Raw genomic sequence first — 16,131 nt, forward strand, 5'->3', positions numbered from 1 at the left:
AATAAATACCAAAAAAACTAGTCATACTGAAGGGGTGAACGACTTGCCTTTCCACGTGATCAAAAACATTCCGTCTAAACAACTTACCTTTCCATGGGAGTTAACGACAGCCATGGCGGCCTCCAGCATCTTATTGCGCACTTCTGCATTTCGGTCCCCTAAGGCATCCGGCACAAAGAAGTTGGCCAGTGTGACCACCGAATCAGGCGTCAGAAGCGGCGCCAACTGCTGCAAAGCCATGGCCACCCCTGCACGGCCCTCCCAATGGTCCACTGCTTCTGACACCACACGGTCATATTGGTCTCGTACAGCTGGTGTCATCTGGGGGGGGGGGAATAAAAAAAAAAATCCTGGTTACCTTTTTATTTTTTCAATACCATATATACAGTACAGTAAAGGCATACAAGGTGACAGGATGTACTAGACAATTCCCCTTAATTCTCTTAATATATCTGACATTTCAAGAATAAATTTGTCTATCAAGATGAATATACAGTACAATACAAGTTTTATCAAGGGTGATAAGCATTCTCATATAACTATCACTGAGCTAGGGTGGCAACAAAGAAGGCTGGAATCACCATGCCAACGACTGAAGTGGCAAAGAGTAGTGATAAAGTTTTTTTTCTCTTCTTCTTCTTTTAATGCAAGGAAGAAGAAACCAAAGGCCAGAAGCCCATAAGATTATTCCCTCCAAGAAAAAACAAAAACAAGATGACAGAGAGCCAAATTCAAGACCTGTTCATTTTGAGATGCCTTGACACACTGCATATGAAAGACTGAAGGTCATAGGCAATAGGAAATACAGACAGAGGAAGATGGTTCCAAAGTTGACCTGTTTCATACATGAAGGACTGGGAATAATGGTTAACTCTTGCATTAGAGAGCTGGACAGAAAGGGGATGAGAGTTTGCTGCTAGTTGGGTGCTACAAGCCTGCCATAGTGGTGAAAGGATGCAAGAAGACAGTTCAGAGAAGCAGTGACCATAGAAACAGCGATAGAAAAGAGATAACGATGCAACAGTGTGACAAAGAAATAAGGGTTGAAGGGAGCCAGTAAGAAGAAGAAAATTAATGAGACAAAATGCCTTTGACCCCACCTTGTTGAGGACAGCTGTATGTGAGGAGCCTCCCCACACATGTGAGTTGTACTCTACACAGGGGTGAATAATACCCATGTATAAAGTCAACAACTGTGCAGGGGTAAAGAAGGTATGGAGTCAGCTTAGCACACCTGATCTCTTGGAAGCAGACTTTACATAAAAGGTAATATGATCTTTTCATGATAAATCACAAGAGAATGAAATCCCAAGTACGTTTCATGATGATGCAAGATTGAGTTGAGCACTGTTAAAATCTAGAGGGGTATTGTTACAAATTAGAGGATACTCCTTTGAAAGATTTTGATGGGTTGAAAGATGTAAGAACTGAGTTTCTGACACATTAAAAACTACATGGTTACTTTTACCCCAATCAGAGATATGATCCAAGTCAGACATTAGGTATGCCATAGCCTCATCCCCTGTTCGTCGAAGTAACTGCTGAGATGGATACTGAGGGAAGTAAATGGAACGGCAGAGGGTGGAGTCATCAATGCATGAGTGGACTGGGTTAGAGGTACAGCTTAGAAGGTCACTGATGAACAGCAGGAAGAGAAATGGTGACAGGACAGAGCCCTGAAGAGCACCACTATTGATAGTTCTAAGAGAGGAATGGTGGTTGTCAATAACAGCAGCCACAGAATGACCAGAAAGGAAGCTAGAGATGAAGGCACAGATAAAAGGATAGAAACCATATGAGGGCACTTTGGAAATTAAAGATTTATGCCAGACTCTACTGAAAGCCTTTGAGAGTTGCTTGGAATGATAGGTGGTGGTGACAGCAGACTCATACAGAATTTTTTTAAATCAAATTAACAGCACTATTTCCCAACACACAAATACCACAGTGCTTACCTCAGTCAGCTTCTTAAATGTCTCAATGAGCTGGAGTGTGATGGGAGAGACGAGATCGGTGTTGTCCTTGGCCAGTGCTGCCAAGGCTGCAGCGCCAGCGGCTCTCACCGCCCCCACCGGGTGTACTACATCTCCTAGAATGCCCTCACTCAGTGCTCCATCGGCCTGCCAACACAAAATCATAGCACCATCATCATCATCACCAGCCTGTCAACACTAAAACATCATCATCATCATCAAAATACCCTTACTCAGTGCCCTTTTAGCCTACCAACACAAAATTATCATCATCTTAACACTTATGCTCAGTCCACTAATACCCGGTCTGAAACTGCCTCACTCCATCTTAACAGTATGCTCTATCTATGCTAACTTTGAATAAAACTGTTATCTCCTTACCTTGAAATCTGAGCTGTTAAAAGAGACCATAATAACACTACATTATGGTGCCAGACACAGAGGAGTGATAAGGAATTGAGCCGTAGTACTGCTTTATTCTGCCTTGTGCTACAAGAAACATGCTGCAAAAGGCTGAGAATCTGCCACATTAAAAGCAAACGAACAACGCTAGTTTCCATCAATATCTAAATGTTGTGGGACAGATATAGCCTTAATACTATGACACCACGCAACAGTATAATATCAGCAATAATAAGTAACAAACAACTTATTATTAAACATCAATTAATTCTTCAACTTCACTAAGTTTCGATGAGATGAATAAAACTCTCCATCACAGTGTGGAATAAGATACGTAGTTCTTATTCTCCGTCAAAATGCTAACTGCGATGGCATGACATTCTTACTGCCCTACATTTCTCATGAGCACTGAAAAGCCATCTGGTATTAGCCACTCCCCTCCCCCCCAAAAAAAATAAAAAAATAAAAACAAACGCAAAGCAAGTAATTCACAACCAAAGGGCTAAAATTGTCACTAATCTTACCTCCATTTCAGCTGTGTTCCAAAGTGCATCAGCCAGGGCAGCCACATCCTCAGCCACATCATGTTTGGCCACCCAGAGACGATGAGCCACACGCAGCCACGCCTCTGTGTCATCCCCCACTTGTGGCAGGGACTTCACCACCACTGACAGGCCCTGGGCAAAATCAGGAAGGAAGGAGTTGTATTAGCGGCTACAGATTCACAAAAACAAAACCAATTCCCTGTTGTAAGTGTGATTTGCTCTCTCAGGAAGAACACAAAAGGAGAGTCCAGAATTTCCCCATATTTCTTGTTCCTCCTACAAACTGATTCTCAAAATATACAAGACTCCCACCCTTATTCTGAGCCTGAGGGGACAAATCCTGCAAGAAGAGATCAATAGGAACATGGATGGTCTGAGGAAAATGCTAATATAAGGGAGATGAGAGGAGAGAAAAAGAGGGGAGAGAGGAAAGGAAAGGAGGAGAGAGAGACAAGAGGAAAGGAGAGGAGAGAAGAAAGGTGACAAAAAATAAGAGGAAAGAAGTGACAGGAAAGGAAAGAGAAAATGAAAGGAGACAGCAGAATGGAAAGAAGAGGAGAGGGGAGAGGGGAGAGGAGAAAAAATAAGAAAGAAGAAAAAAAGATAGGAAAGAAGAGCAAAGGAGAAGAGGTTCAGTAGCAGCAACATTTGAACAGAATTATTTTAAACACAAATAAGTCACTTGTTGTCACCCACCCTCAATGCGGCATCCCTGACAGACTGTGCGGGGGCCTGTAGTGTGTCGAGGAGTACGTTGATCTCCTCTGACGTGGCAGTGTCACATCCAGGTTCACCCGACCCACACCGACACACCTCCTGAAGCACCGCACATGCGTTCTGTTGTGTACGCATGGAGCTGTTGCCTGTGGGTGGAGGAAGGGGAGGTTTAATGCTCAGTATTTCCCTCTCTTACAATGATATTCTCTCTCTCTCTCACCACACATACACTGCATTCATATATAAACACACACACACATTTTCTCTCCTCTTCTTTTTAGTACTGTGTATATATTTTGTTGTGTAAGAACTGAGCTGCTGCCTAAAGGGTGGACAGAAGGAGAGGCTGTGTGTGTGTGGCTGATGTATTCTAAAGGCTGCTGATACATATAGCAATTTGCATACCATACCTAAAAGACTGAGATTACCAGTTATACTCTTTTTACTTTAACTTTGCCTAAAATTGCCATCTCTCCATCTTGAATGCTGGGTTGGCACAATAGATTAATACAGGAATATGATGCAAGTTATGAAGAGGTGCTATAAAAAAGACATAGCTCTGTAGTGCAGTCTCTCTCTGACACTGACGTACGTGATATAAGCTGCAAATGGACAAAGATTGAGGCCAATAGGTTGCCACTAGAATATGATGCCAGTCACGGAGAGGTGCTGTGAAAAAGATGTAGATCTGTAGTGCACTGTCTTTGCTACTGAGATATGTGAAATAAGCTGAGGTTAAGGAAGCTCCCTAACACCTTTTCCTAGGCAGGTTATTACACCTTACTGTCCAACTTTGTGTTATATACAGTAATTCCTTCTAACATCCCAAACTCTGCATATATAACATACAAAAGGATCCTAACCACCCACATCCAAAAATAAATTGCATAGGAAGAGGTGCTGGGGAGCCTCCTTACCCTGGACACCAAACTTACTAATAACGTCGATGATGAGGGACAGGAGTCGTCGGCGTGGGAGATACCGTGGGTGGAAGAGGTCGTCCTGGTAGGCCCCTCTCATGGCCATATGCTCGCTGATGACCTGTAGGGCCTGGTTACACACGAGCTCTGAACGGTTCTCCCCGCCGGGCCGTTTGGTGAGCACCCACTCAAGGAAGGGGTAACAGTAGACAAAGCCGGGCGCACAATAGAACTGTTTAGGGTCATCATCTTGGTTTGATCTGTACAGGTAAAGTGTGTGATTTTAGGTACTTACAAATTTGACTACTAAAACCACTACTACTACTGTACTACTACTACTACTGCTATTACTACTACCAATAATAATTCATTTAATCTAATCCAGCACTGCCCATGAGGAGTGTAGGAGCTCAGGGCTAGGCAAGTTGGTCCTGACATTTAAGATGACAGTGACCAGCCTCACTCATCCCTGAGTGGAATTACATAAGCAATAAACCCCAACCACACCTTGGATATAAACCTTCACCAGCTCAATCTGAATGGAATGCCTTAACCCCTACACCACGGGCTTGTTTACCAATAACTTGCGTGTGCCGCGGGGTTATTTGGGCTCCGACAGACTCTCAAAAAATATTTGCCAAAAATCAGTTATTAGTCCTAGAATAATAAAATTACATATGCTTATGGCACATACCTTCAGCTTTCTCCTGGAATGATTGTTGAGCCTTCGTCGGTTACCGTAGGACTTGTGGAGACCTCTGAAGTAGGGTAACGAAGTCTCCACTTTACACTTCCCGACAACCCGTAATATGATTACCACAGCCAGATACAAACACTATAAACACTACTCTATGATTTTCAAGTAGTTTGGGATCCATACTAAAAAAAAAAAAACTGTGAAAGCAATGGAAATTACGAGCGCGTCTGATCGTCGCACTGGCACTAGTTCGCTCATGGTAGCCTGTCATTTATTATTCATAAAACCCCTCACACTTTATATTTCTATTACTATATAACACTTATATATATCTACAGTCTTTATCCATAAGTTTCCTTCAGTAGTATTAGTTTATTGTCACTGTAGGGATTCAATTTCTTTCAGTAAAATACGTAGCATTCACTTTCTCGTCCTGTATACTGGCATTGAGAGTGAATGTCACTTTCATCTTCACTCTCATAACTCATAGCATTCAGACATGCTAGAGTGAAACTTTCACTTTCATTACTCCTAGGGTATATACTCGTAATCTTATAATACTACTCATTTACATTTCTATTTACGTTCTCTATTTTATTTACGTTATTTACATTTCTATTTTATTTACACTGTGTTGTGCACTGTCACTTGAAATAACTTATATAACTATTTTCCATTGTTCACGTATATTTACATTCATTACTTTCACTTGCTGTTTACACATTATTTACAATTCCACTTGCACTGTTTTACTCAATAGAAAGATCATAGTCACTCTTTTATCAATTGTCAGCCCTTTACCTCTTTCCACACGAGGTTTAGTAGGGGGTAAAGGTCACAGAGCCATTTGCATGGGGGTGAAAAAAAGGCCTTGAAGTCAGCAAGATGAAACGTACGTCCTCTCACTTCGGAAGATGAGAGTACACTGATAACGCAGGGGCAGCCTAGAGGCCTGCTTTAGGGGTTATTCAGAGTTACCAATATTACTTCTTGAAACAGCTAAGTCTAGCACTGATATGATTGGCAGGAAATCTAGACAATACATTATAAATCTGGTAGTTCCAGGTGAATGTAAATATTCTCCCTTCCCTCCTTACATGTATATTTATTACGAAAATAGATTAGAGGCCTACTTAGGAGATATATAATCAGAGCTACCAATGTTAAATCTTGAAACAGCTTTGTGTAGCACTGATATGATTGGCAGGAAATCTAGACAATACATTATAAATTAGGTAGTTCCAGGTGAATGTAAATATCATTTAGGCTTCTCCCTTCTCTCCTTACATGTATATTTATTACGAAAATAGATTATACGGCATATTTCAAGGGGAAAAAAACAGCGAAAATTAGCGAATGAGTGCACGTGAGGTGTTGTCAGGTGATAATTAGCCAATTCCAGGTGTATGGCACTCTCACTTACCTGATTTCTTACTTGTATATATTATTTGGTATAAGAATACGACATAGGGCTTATTTCAATGGATGAAATCAGTGAAAAATTCCAGGGAAGATTTACTTAGCGTAGCATGGCCGGGCAGGCGAGAGCATAGGGTAATGGAGGGGGGGTAGGGAGGGGAGTCAAGAACGGGGAGAAATGGCTAAATTGCCAACAATGGATGGGAGTACAGATGAGATTAGGAGTGCTGACTAGTGTTGGACATTGTCAGTACTGATAGATGATACAAGCCCCCACTGGAAAGCCCGGGTGAATTCAAAATAACACAGAATCACAAAAGCGACGCCCCGCGGTATGATCCCTTGCTCCCAAGCGTCACGAAAGTGACGTCCCGCGGTTAAGGGGTTAATCACCCACTAACCCACCAGGCACCATAATTTGGTTACGTGGTTACCACTCAACGTAGTAAATGGTTTCCTGGTGTACAGGAAACCATTTGGCATGTCACTCAGTGTAGAGTCACCCACAGGCAGCAGGAAGAGGAAAGAATGAGGGAAAGACAGAAGTGGGAGTGTACAGAAGGATGGAGGAAAGGAAAGGGCAGACACCTGAGAGCAGCGCTACATCGAGTGAGTGAATAACAATATAATAATAATAATATAAATGATCATCATCATCAGTCTCTGTCTCTCTCTCTCTAACTCACTTCTTGGGCACAGTGGCTGCATGCAACATGGCGAGGGTCCTTAGTGCTGCATCTTCTAGTGGTTCTCCTAACCAATCCTCCGGTAGTTTGGTCTTTGACTCACTGACTCTCACCGTCGTTCGAGCCAGGGTGTGTGCTGAAAAAAAAAGTATAATATCATCATCATCATCATCATCATCACCACCACCATCACCACAATCATCACCATCATCACCACCACCACCACAACAACAATCATCACTATAACCACCACAACAAGCATCATCATCATCATCATCACAACCACCACCACCACCACCATCACCATCATCATAGCCACCACAACAATCATCATCATCACAACCACCACCATCGCCAAATAATTACCTTTAACACCCTCACTAATTACACACCTCATCCTTCACATCATTCTAACAACACACACATACAACAATTTTCGTAGTTGTAGCCCCAGGTTCATTTAAATCTGAATCTACTGAACTGCACGCTGGATCTGCCCTCCTCCAGTCCACTATCCTCCTTTTGGGGGATAGGGAGGGAGATGAGGGGTGTTTGTGTGTACCTAGGCAGAGGATTTGCTCTACTATATCAGTGCCACCACATGAAGGCATCCCTCTCCTGCACCAGAACAAAAATAAACTCTCCAAACATCCTCACTCACAAAAATAAACTCTCCAAACATCCCCACTCACAAAAATAAACTCTCCAAACATCCTCACTCACAAAAATAAACTCTCCAAACATCCTCACTCACAAAAATAAACTCTCCAAACATCCTCACTCACAAAAATAAACTCTCCAAACATCCTCACTCACAAAAATAAACTCTCCAAACATCCCCACTCACCATACACCTCGTCCTCCGCATCAAACACAGCCGAGCGCAGACTCAGGAAGATGGAGCACATTCTGGATGAGACGAGGGGTGAGCGGAGTGCCCAGGTGAGGAGTGGGATGAGGGTGGTGAAGTGCGGGGCCAGAGCTTCAACATTACCTGCCACAGCTGCCTCCAGGAGCGATAATGGGCTCTTTACACTCTCACTCAGAGCCTGGATCCTGCATAAGATATAGAAAACACAACATCACATATCCTCAACATCATCTGGACCTACTTCTGACCTACGGATGCCGTGAGGTGGGATCCAAAACCATAGACAGAAAATATCAAAACTATGGTCAGCATTACACATTATATTAAATACAAACTTGGGCAATACTGTATAATAATCACTTTTAAGGAAGAAATTCAATCGTAGAAGGAGTCAACTACATTCACATTCGTTTCCAATAACCGACAATGAATAAATGGCTGATTTTGATACCTGGTTAAGTTTCCAGACCAAAGGCAAGCGTCACCTAATCCATAACAAAATCTAATTGACTTTTTTTTTTTTTCTTAATAAAGCAACGTGACTTTGATATGATTGGTTTGATTATTGTTTCCTCTACATTTGACTCAACACAGACAATGTATACCATTCCCCAAAGCCCATTTGTCTTTTCACACACTACAATATGACATTACATACCCTCACATGTCACCACTTGGGCACTAACAACTAACCATCCATCCTGAGATATGGTGGGGCTATCTCACTCAAAATCACACACTTGTCATACTTTATTCCCTCCTAGAATGTGGTACCAAGTCACATACTATTTTTCACCACCAATTCCTGTGATCATCTTTCATATACTGTATCTTCTTTCATTCCTCACTGTCCCTAAGTAATCCAAACCTACATTGCTTACTTACTCTTCTAATAATTCTATATCATTCTCGGCCTTTTTGTTCATAAAGGCTCTAACATGCTTGCATCATGTGTTGGCCTTGGTCACCTAACAGCAGCTCTCCATACTGATCAATCTCTGGCAGCCTCCCTACTCACACTATATGGCCTTGTTCCGGGTCTTTTTCAGTCTGCCTCTTGGGTTACCATTATTATTATTATCATTACTCTCTGGGAGAAGGAGAGAGGTGAGAAGACAGGAAGAAATCAGTAGGATAGAAGTTGTGGAAGCAATGAAGAAAGTTAAATCGGGGAAAGTCCCAGGAATTGATGGAGTGTGTGGTGAAATGCTGAAGCATGGGGGAGAGATAGTAGTAGAATGGATGTGGAAGATGTGCAGATTGCCCTGGGAGGAAGGTAAAGTCCCAGAGGATTGGAAGTCAGGTATAATTATTCCCTTGTACAAAGGAAAAGGGGAAAAAGAAATGTGTGGTAATCATAGGGGTATTTGTCTTCTTAGTATAATAGGAAAAGTATGTGGTAGGATACTTATAGACAGAGTTAGAGAAAGAACAGAGAAATTAGTTGGAGAAGAACAGGGAGGCTTTAGGAAGGGAAGAGGTTGTGTAGATCAGATATTCATTCTTAGATCTTTAGTGGAAAAGTTTCTAGAGAAGGGAAAGAAGTTGTATGCGGCTTTCATGGATTTGGAGAAAGCATATGACAGGGTGGATAGACTAGGATTGTGGAAAGTGTTAAGAATATATGGAGTAGATGGGAAGTTGTTGAATGCTGTGAAGAGTATGTACGATGGTGCGAAGGCTGCAGTGCGTGTGGATGGTGAACTAAGTGAATTTTTCTCTTTGAAAGTTGGTTTGAAACAGGGATGTGTCATGTCTCCATGGTTGTTCAATCTGTACATGGATGGGGTAATAAAAGAGGTACAAGGTAGGGTAGTGGATGTTGGAGTGGCCCTGGTGAGAGAGGATAGTGTTTGGAAACTCCCTGTACTGTTGTTTGCAGATGATACTGTGTTGTTGAGTGATGACGAAGGGGAGCTGCAAGGCTTGGTGGATGAGTTTGGGAGAGTGTGTAAGAAACGGAATCTAAAGGGGAATGTAGGGAAGAGTAAAGTGATGGTCTTTGAGAGAGGTGAAGTAAGTGAATGTACAGCGAGGTTGGATGGTGAGGAATTGGAAAATGTGAGTACGTTTAAGTACTTGGGTAGTGTGATGAGTAAGGATGGAGGTTTGGAGGGTGAAGTGCTTGAAAGGGTACAGCAAGGAAGAAAGGTTGCTGGTTCTTTGAAAGCAGTGATAAGAAACAGGGAAGTGAGCATGGAAGTGAAAAAGTTACTACGACAGTATTGTAATACCAACTCCAACGTACGGAAGTGAAGCTTGGACGTTGTTGGAAGGACACAAGTCAAGAGTGAGAGCAGGGGAAATGAGTTATTTAAGAGGAGCCTGTGGAGTCACATGGAGAGACAGGCTGACAAATGAGGATATAAAGGAGCGTTGTGGTGTGGATGTGGATGTGATAGGAAGCGTTATGAGGAACACACTGAGGTGATTTGGGCATGTGGAGAGGATGGAGGGTGAAAGACTGACGAAGAGAGTGTATGTGAGTGAGGTGGAGGGGGGAAGAGGGAGGGGGAGGCCAAGGATGAGATGGAGGGATGGGGTGGAGAGGTATATGAGAGAAGGGGGTGTGAGTTGGGAGCAGGGCAGTGAAATGGCGGGGGACAGAGCGACTTGGAGGCGATTTGTTTGTGGCCACCCCAAACGGGATTGAGGTGTCTGGCAATAGATAGATAGATAGATTACTCTCTTCATTCTCAGTCATCCTCTCCTCACTCTCACCTGTTCCGGATGGCATTCTCCTTCTCCGTCTGCGCTTTAAGAACCTCCTTTTGTTTTGGCGTAAGTTCCAGCTTCCCCTCCTTCCTCTTACGCTCCAATTCCTTCTTACGCTCCTCCAGCATCATCAGCTGCTCCTTGTGGCTGTACACCTTGTTGGATTTCTTTACATTCTTCAAGTTTAAGTGGTCCTCAAATGCTCTGAAGGGAAGAAAATGGTTTAGGCAATTAGTGATGATGAGATTTTACTTCCCTACATCACTATCATCATCATCTTCATCACCATCATCATCATCATCATTATCACCATCATCATCACCACCACCATCACCATCATCAGGGCTCTTTATTCTAAGAACTGCCACCGAGTAAAAAAATAAATATATAAAAATAAAAAAACGTATGGTCCAGTGTCTATATGTTATGGTAATACTAATACTATAATAATAAAAATAATACTAATACCAAAAACTTACAATAATAATAATTATAAAAACAACAGTAATAATAATAATAATAATAATAATAATAATAATAGTAATAGTACATACATACATACAAACAATCATCATCTAATCCTGTACTGCCCCATGAGAAGCATCACAGCCCAAGGTTAGGCAAATCAGTCCTCACATTTAAGATGAGAGTGACCAGCCTCACTCATCCCTGAATGGCATTACATGAGCAATAAACCTTAACCACCCCTTGGATATAATGATGATGATGATGATGATGATGATAATAATAATAATAATCCATCCATCCATCATCTAATCCTACGTTGCCCCATGAGGAGTGTAGGAGCCCGGGGCTAGGATAGTTGGTCCTGGCATTTAAGATGAGAGTGACCAGCCTCACTCATCCCTGAGTGGCATTACGTGAGCAATAAACCCCAACCACCCCTTGGAAATAATAATAATAATAATAATAATAATCTATCTATCTATCTATATACCTAGGCTGCTTCCCCCAAGGAAAGGGAGGTAGCCGAGACAGGATGACTCACTCTCCATTTACTCATCCATTCAAACACATTCATTCGCATCTTAGCCCCAAAGGGGAGAACGGACAGATCCTCACCGCACCACACCGCACAAGGGTCAACTGGGCAATGCAATCAGTGACATCCGCAGCAGGGCCCGACAGCAGAACTGGTTTACCCCTGCCACATCATAACAGACCCATCCCCTTACCCGCACCTGACCTGACTAGCTGATCAGACCAAATGCGGGAGAATATCCCCTCAGGGCTGCGTCATCACTTATTCATTCACAATTTCTCTCCATTTATTTCTGTCACGCACAGCCACTCTTCCTTGCTCAACAGACATCCCTCTCGCATCCAGCGCTCTCTTCACACTGTCCATCCATCCTATTCGTGGTCTTCCTCTCAGCCTTACACCTCTCACATCAGATCTAGTTATCTTTTTCACCAATCGCTCATTATCCATTCTCTCCATATGCCCAAACCATTGCAACACCCTCTGCTCAACTCTGCCAGCCATCTCCCGAACAACTCCAGTTCTCCTTCGCACTTCATCATTTCGCACCCGATCCATACGCGTCACTCCACACATACTCCTCAGACATCTCATCTCCATTACATTCAAACTTTTCCTCTCTGCTACACCCATATTCCATGTTTCAGCCCCATATAATGCAGCCGGTACCACAACACCCTCATACAGCCTTCTCTTTACATCCATTCTAAGCGAACGACATTTAAACACTTTTTTCATTCCTCCCAGCACCTTTCCTACTTCATTTATTCTAAACTTCACTTCTGCATCTATTCTTCCATCCACAGCAACATGTGACCCTAGATATTTAAAACAATCTACCTCCTCAAGCAACTCACCATTCAAAACTATATTCATCCCCCTACCATCTATCAACCTCGTACACTTCATCACTTTACTCTTATTCTCATTTACTTTCAATTTCCTCCTTTCACACACCCTTCCAAACTCCTCTACCAACTGTCTCAATCTCTCCTCTGAATCAGTCACCAGTGCAGTATCATCTGCAAACAGCAGCTGCTTCAGATTCCACTCTCCTCCATCAACATTTACCAGACTCAGACCACCTAAAACTCTTGCATTCACCTCCCTTACAACACCATCCATGTAAATATTAAACAACCAAGGCAACATCACACATCCCTGTCGCAGCCCCACTCTCACGGGAAACCAATCACTCACAGCATTTCCCACTCTTACACACGCTCTACTATTTACATAAAAACTTTTCACCCCTTTTAGTAACCTACCATCAAGTCCATACAATCTTAAAACAGTCCACAAAGCCTCCCTATCAATTCTATCATACGCTTTCTCTAAATCCATAAATGCCCAAAACACATCCTTGCCTTTCGCTAAATACTTTTCACACACTTGTCTCACAGCAAACACCTGATCAACGCATCCCCTCCCTCTCCTAAAGCCACACTGCTCATCACTAATCACTCCCTCTGTACCCTCTCTAACTCTCATAATTAACACTCTACCATACACCTTACCTACAACACTCAACAGACTTATACCCCTAAAGCTAGTACATTCATACTTATCACCCTTGCCTTTATACAACGGGACCACACAAGCACTTGCCCAGTCAATTGGCACCATACCTTTCTCAAAGCACACATTCAACAATCTTACTAACCAGTCAACAATAGTCACTCCACCACCCTTCAGGCATTCCACAGCACACCCATCCATACCTGCAGCTTTCCCTGTTTTCACCTCCTTTACTGCCTTCTCCACTTCCTCCTTCGTGATCAAAGAATCATTCAACTCTCCCAACACATTTATTCCTTGCACCCTTCCATCCGCCACAATCTCAGCCACCCTTTCCTCCTCTACATTTAACAATCTTTCAAAATACTCTGCCCATCTCTTCCTTACTGCATCCATCTCAATTAACATCCTTCCATCCTCTGATTTTACTCGTTCTTCCTTCCCAGACTCTCCCTTTCGCACCCTTTTCACCTCCTTCCAAAACATTTTCTTATTCTGCTGAAAATTCTCTGTCAGCCGCCTACCCCACCTCTCATCTGCTGCCACTTTAGCATCACGCACAGCCCTTCTCGCTCTATTCCTCTTCTCCTTATACCTTTCATATGACATCTCATCCTTCCTCTGCAGCCACACTTCATATGCACGTCTCTTCTCAGCCACAGCCATACTTACTTCCTCGCACCACTATTCACTTCCTTTTCTTACACCACCACCCACACGTCTCACACCACACACCTCTTCTGCATGCCCCACCACAGCACTCTTAAACAACTGCCATTCCTCCTCCACGCTGCCATTTTCCCGATCTTTCACTGCGTTCCACTCATCTTTCAATTTCTCCTGATACTCTGTCTTTTTCTCTCTTTTATCCAACTCACTCACTTTCAAAACCTCCCTGCCACACCTAACCCTCCTAGCTCTCATCCATCTCTTACCTACTCTTAACTTTCCCTCCACCAGGTAGTGGTCAGACATACCTCCACCCTCCCCTCTCAGAACTCTCACATCCAACAATCTTCCTATTACATTCCTAGACACAACCACATAGTCCATCAAGGCTCTATCAACAACCCTTCCACCCTCCTGTCTCGCCCATGTATACTTATAAATATCTTTCTTCTCAAACAGCGTATTCCCAATCACCATCTCTCGCTCAACACACATCGCTATCATTCGTTCCCCATTTTCATTTCTTCCAGGCACACCATGCATACCAACTACTAATAATAAAACATACTAGCATGGTCCAAGGTCTCAACATGGGTGGGTTTTAGAAGGAAAGAGGGGAAAATACACAATGAATGGTTATAAACAGAACAGCTGGAGAAGTAACCATACATCCATACATTCCTCAACTTTGCCTCCATCTCACAGGCATCCTTTCCACACTATGCTCTTAACACATATTTAGGTAAGGGTCATTCTGTTACATGCCATGTAAATAATAAATAAATACAGGTGGCCTCCTACTTACAAATGATCGACTTACAAATGTTTTATTTTAAGAATTTAGAAACCGTACTTCAAAATTTGAAATCTAATCTTCTCCTGGACTTGCAATATGCAGTACGATGCAGTAGCAGTGAGTCGACTCCCAGCCTACCCGGGTGGTTGTTAGTGTTAACAATCGATGTTCCAATGCTCTACAGTGTTCTGTGTTGCCAGCATTTTTTTGGATACCCCTGCAGTATCTACACTGTGTTTTGTGCATCCATCATGTCTACAAAATGCCCTTCTGCCTCTCCTGCTACTGGTGAGAAGAGGAGGAAGGTAATTACTCGAGATGAAACTTAATTGCCCACCAGGGAGGCAAGCCCACAGGTTCCAGGACAATTCCCCACCATTTATTTACATACAGTATCAATTTACTTAGCAAGTATAATAGTTTTTAAGTTATATGGGTTGTAAAAATGATGATGGTTTATAGCTTTTATGAAAAATGTGGCATCAAATGGTCAGTATTAACGGAAAAAATATACTGTAATACTGAAACGCTAATCAGGCAATGTACAATAACTTTCACTTCATCGCTTAGCATTAGGCTTCATATGAGACATTAGCATTTATTTAATAGGAGATGCAGCATTAAGCCCAAAACAAAGCAGAGATACTACATACTGCCAGAATTTTTAATTTCTGATTTTATTTTGCAGGCAATGCATAATGCTCACATATGGGTGTTTTTTCATAATAATATTATGTACAATTTTTTCTCATTCTTTTAACCCGCCCCATCCTGACCGATTTTCCACCACTGACTCCCCCCAATCCCAACCAATTTTGGAAAAAAATTTTTTTGGCTCAAACCTCCACTTTTCGTGAAACATAAAAAATTCATAGAGAAATCGCTCACCTGAAGTTTAAAATACTCGATACAGGTAGCAGTACCCCTTACCTTACTGGGTTTTCTATCAGGCTGGCTCCAAAGAAAACGAGTTCTATTGGAGGGTAACCATTCCACACCACTCATAAATGGTATTTATTTATTTATTTGGTATGAATTTATATGTAGTACGAGAGTACTGTATATTGGTTTTCACACAGTAATATAGGCAATATAAGCATTGTTTCACTCATCAAACACATCAACATACCTGACCTTTTTGGTGACATTACCTGATCATCATTTCTGACTCTTTCTTCCTCTAATGCTACGTAAACTTTG

General features: G+C 42.3%; 1 protein-coding gene across 1 annotated transcript in view; it reads right to left on the bottom strand.

Moving 5' to 3' along the window:
• l(3)80Fj (lethal (3) 80Fj) overlaps positions 1–16,131 on the bottom strand; it is a 61,237-nt gene that overhangs the window by 20,560 nt on the left and 24,546 nt on the right. Inside the window, exons 15-22 of the mRNA XM_080267227.1 lie at positions 10,952–11,149; positions 8,207–8,415; positions 7,360–7,495; positions 4,573–4,817; positions 3,617–3,783; positions 2,900–3,052; positions 1,956–2,120; positions 88–321 (exon numbers count right to left, since the gene is read on the bottom strand). Coding sequence (XP_080123353.1) covers positions 88–321; positions 1,956–2,120; positions 2,900–3,052; positions 3,617–3,783; positions 4,573–4,817; positions 7,360–7,495; positions 8,207–8,415; positions 10,952–11,149 — 1,507 coding nt within the window. The remainder of the gene's footprint in view (positions 1–87; positions 322–1,955; positions 2,121–2,899; positions 3,053–3,616; positions 3,784–4,572; positions 4,818–7,359; positions 7,496–8,206; positions 8,416–10,951; positions 11,150–16,131) is intronic.

This window comes from Coenobita brevimanus, chromosome 23 (genome assembly GCF_032717465.1).
Source record: "Coenobita brevimanus isolate Jiangsu-jjx chromosome 23, ASM3271746v2, whole genome shotgun sequence".
Lineage (NCBI taxonomy): Eukaryota > Metazoa > Arthropoda > Malacostraca > Decapoda > Coenobitidae > Coenobita > Coenobita brevimanus.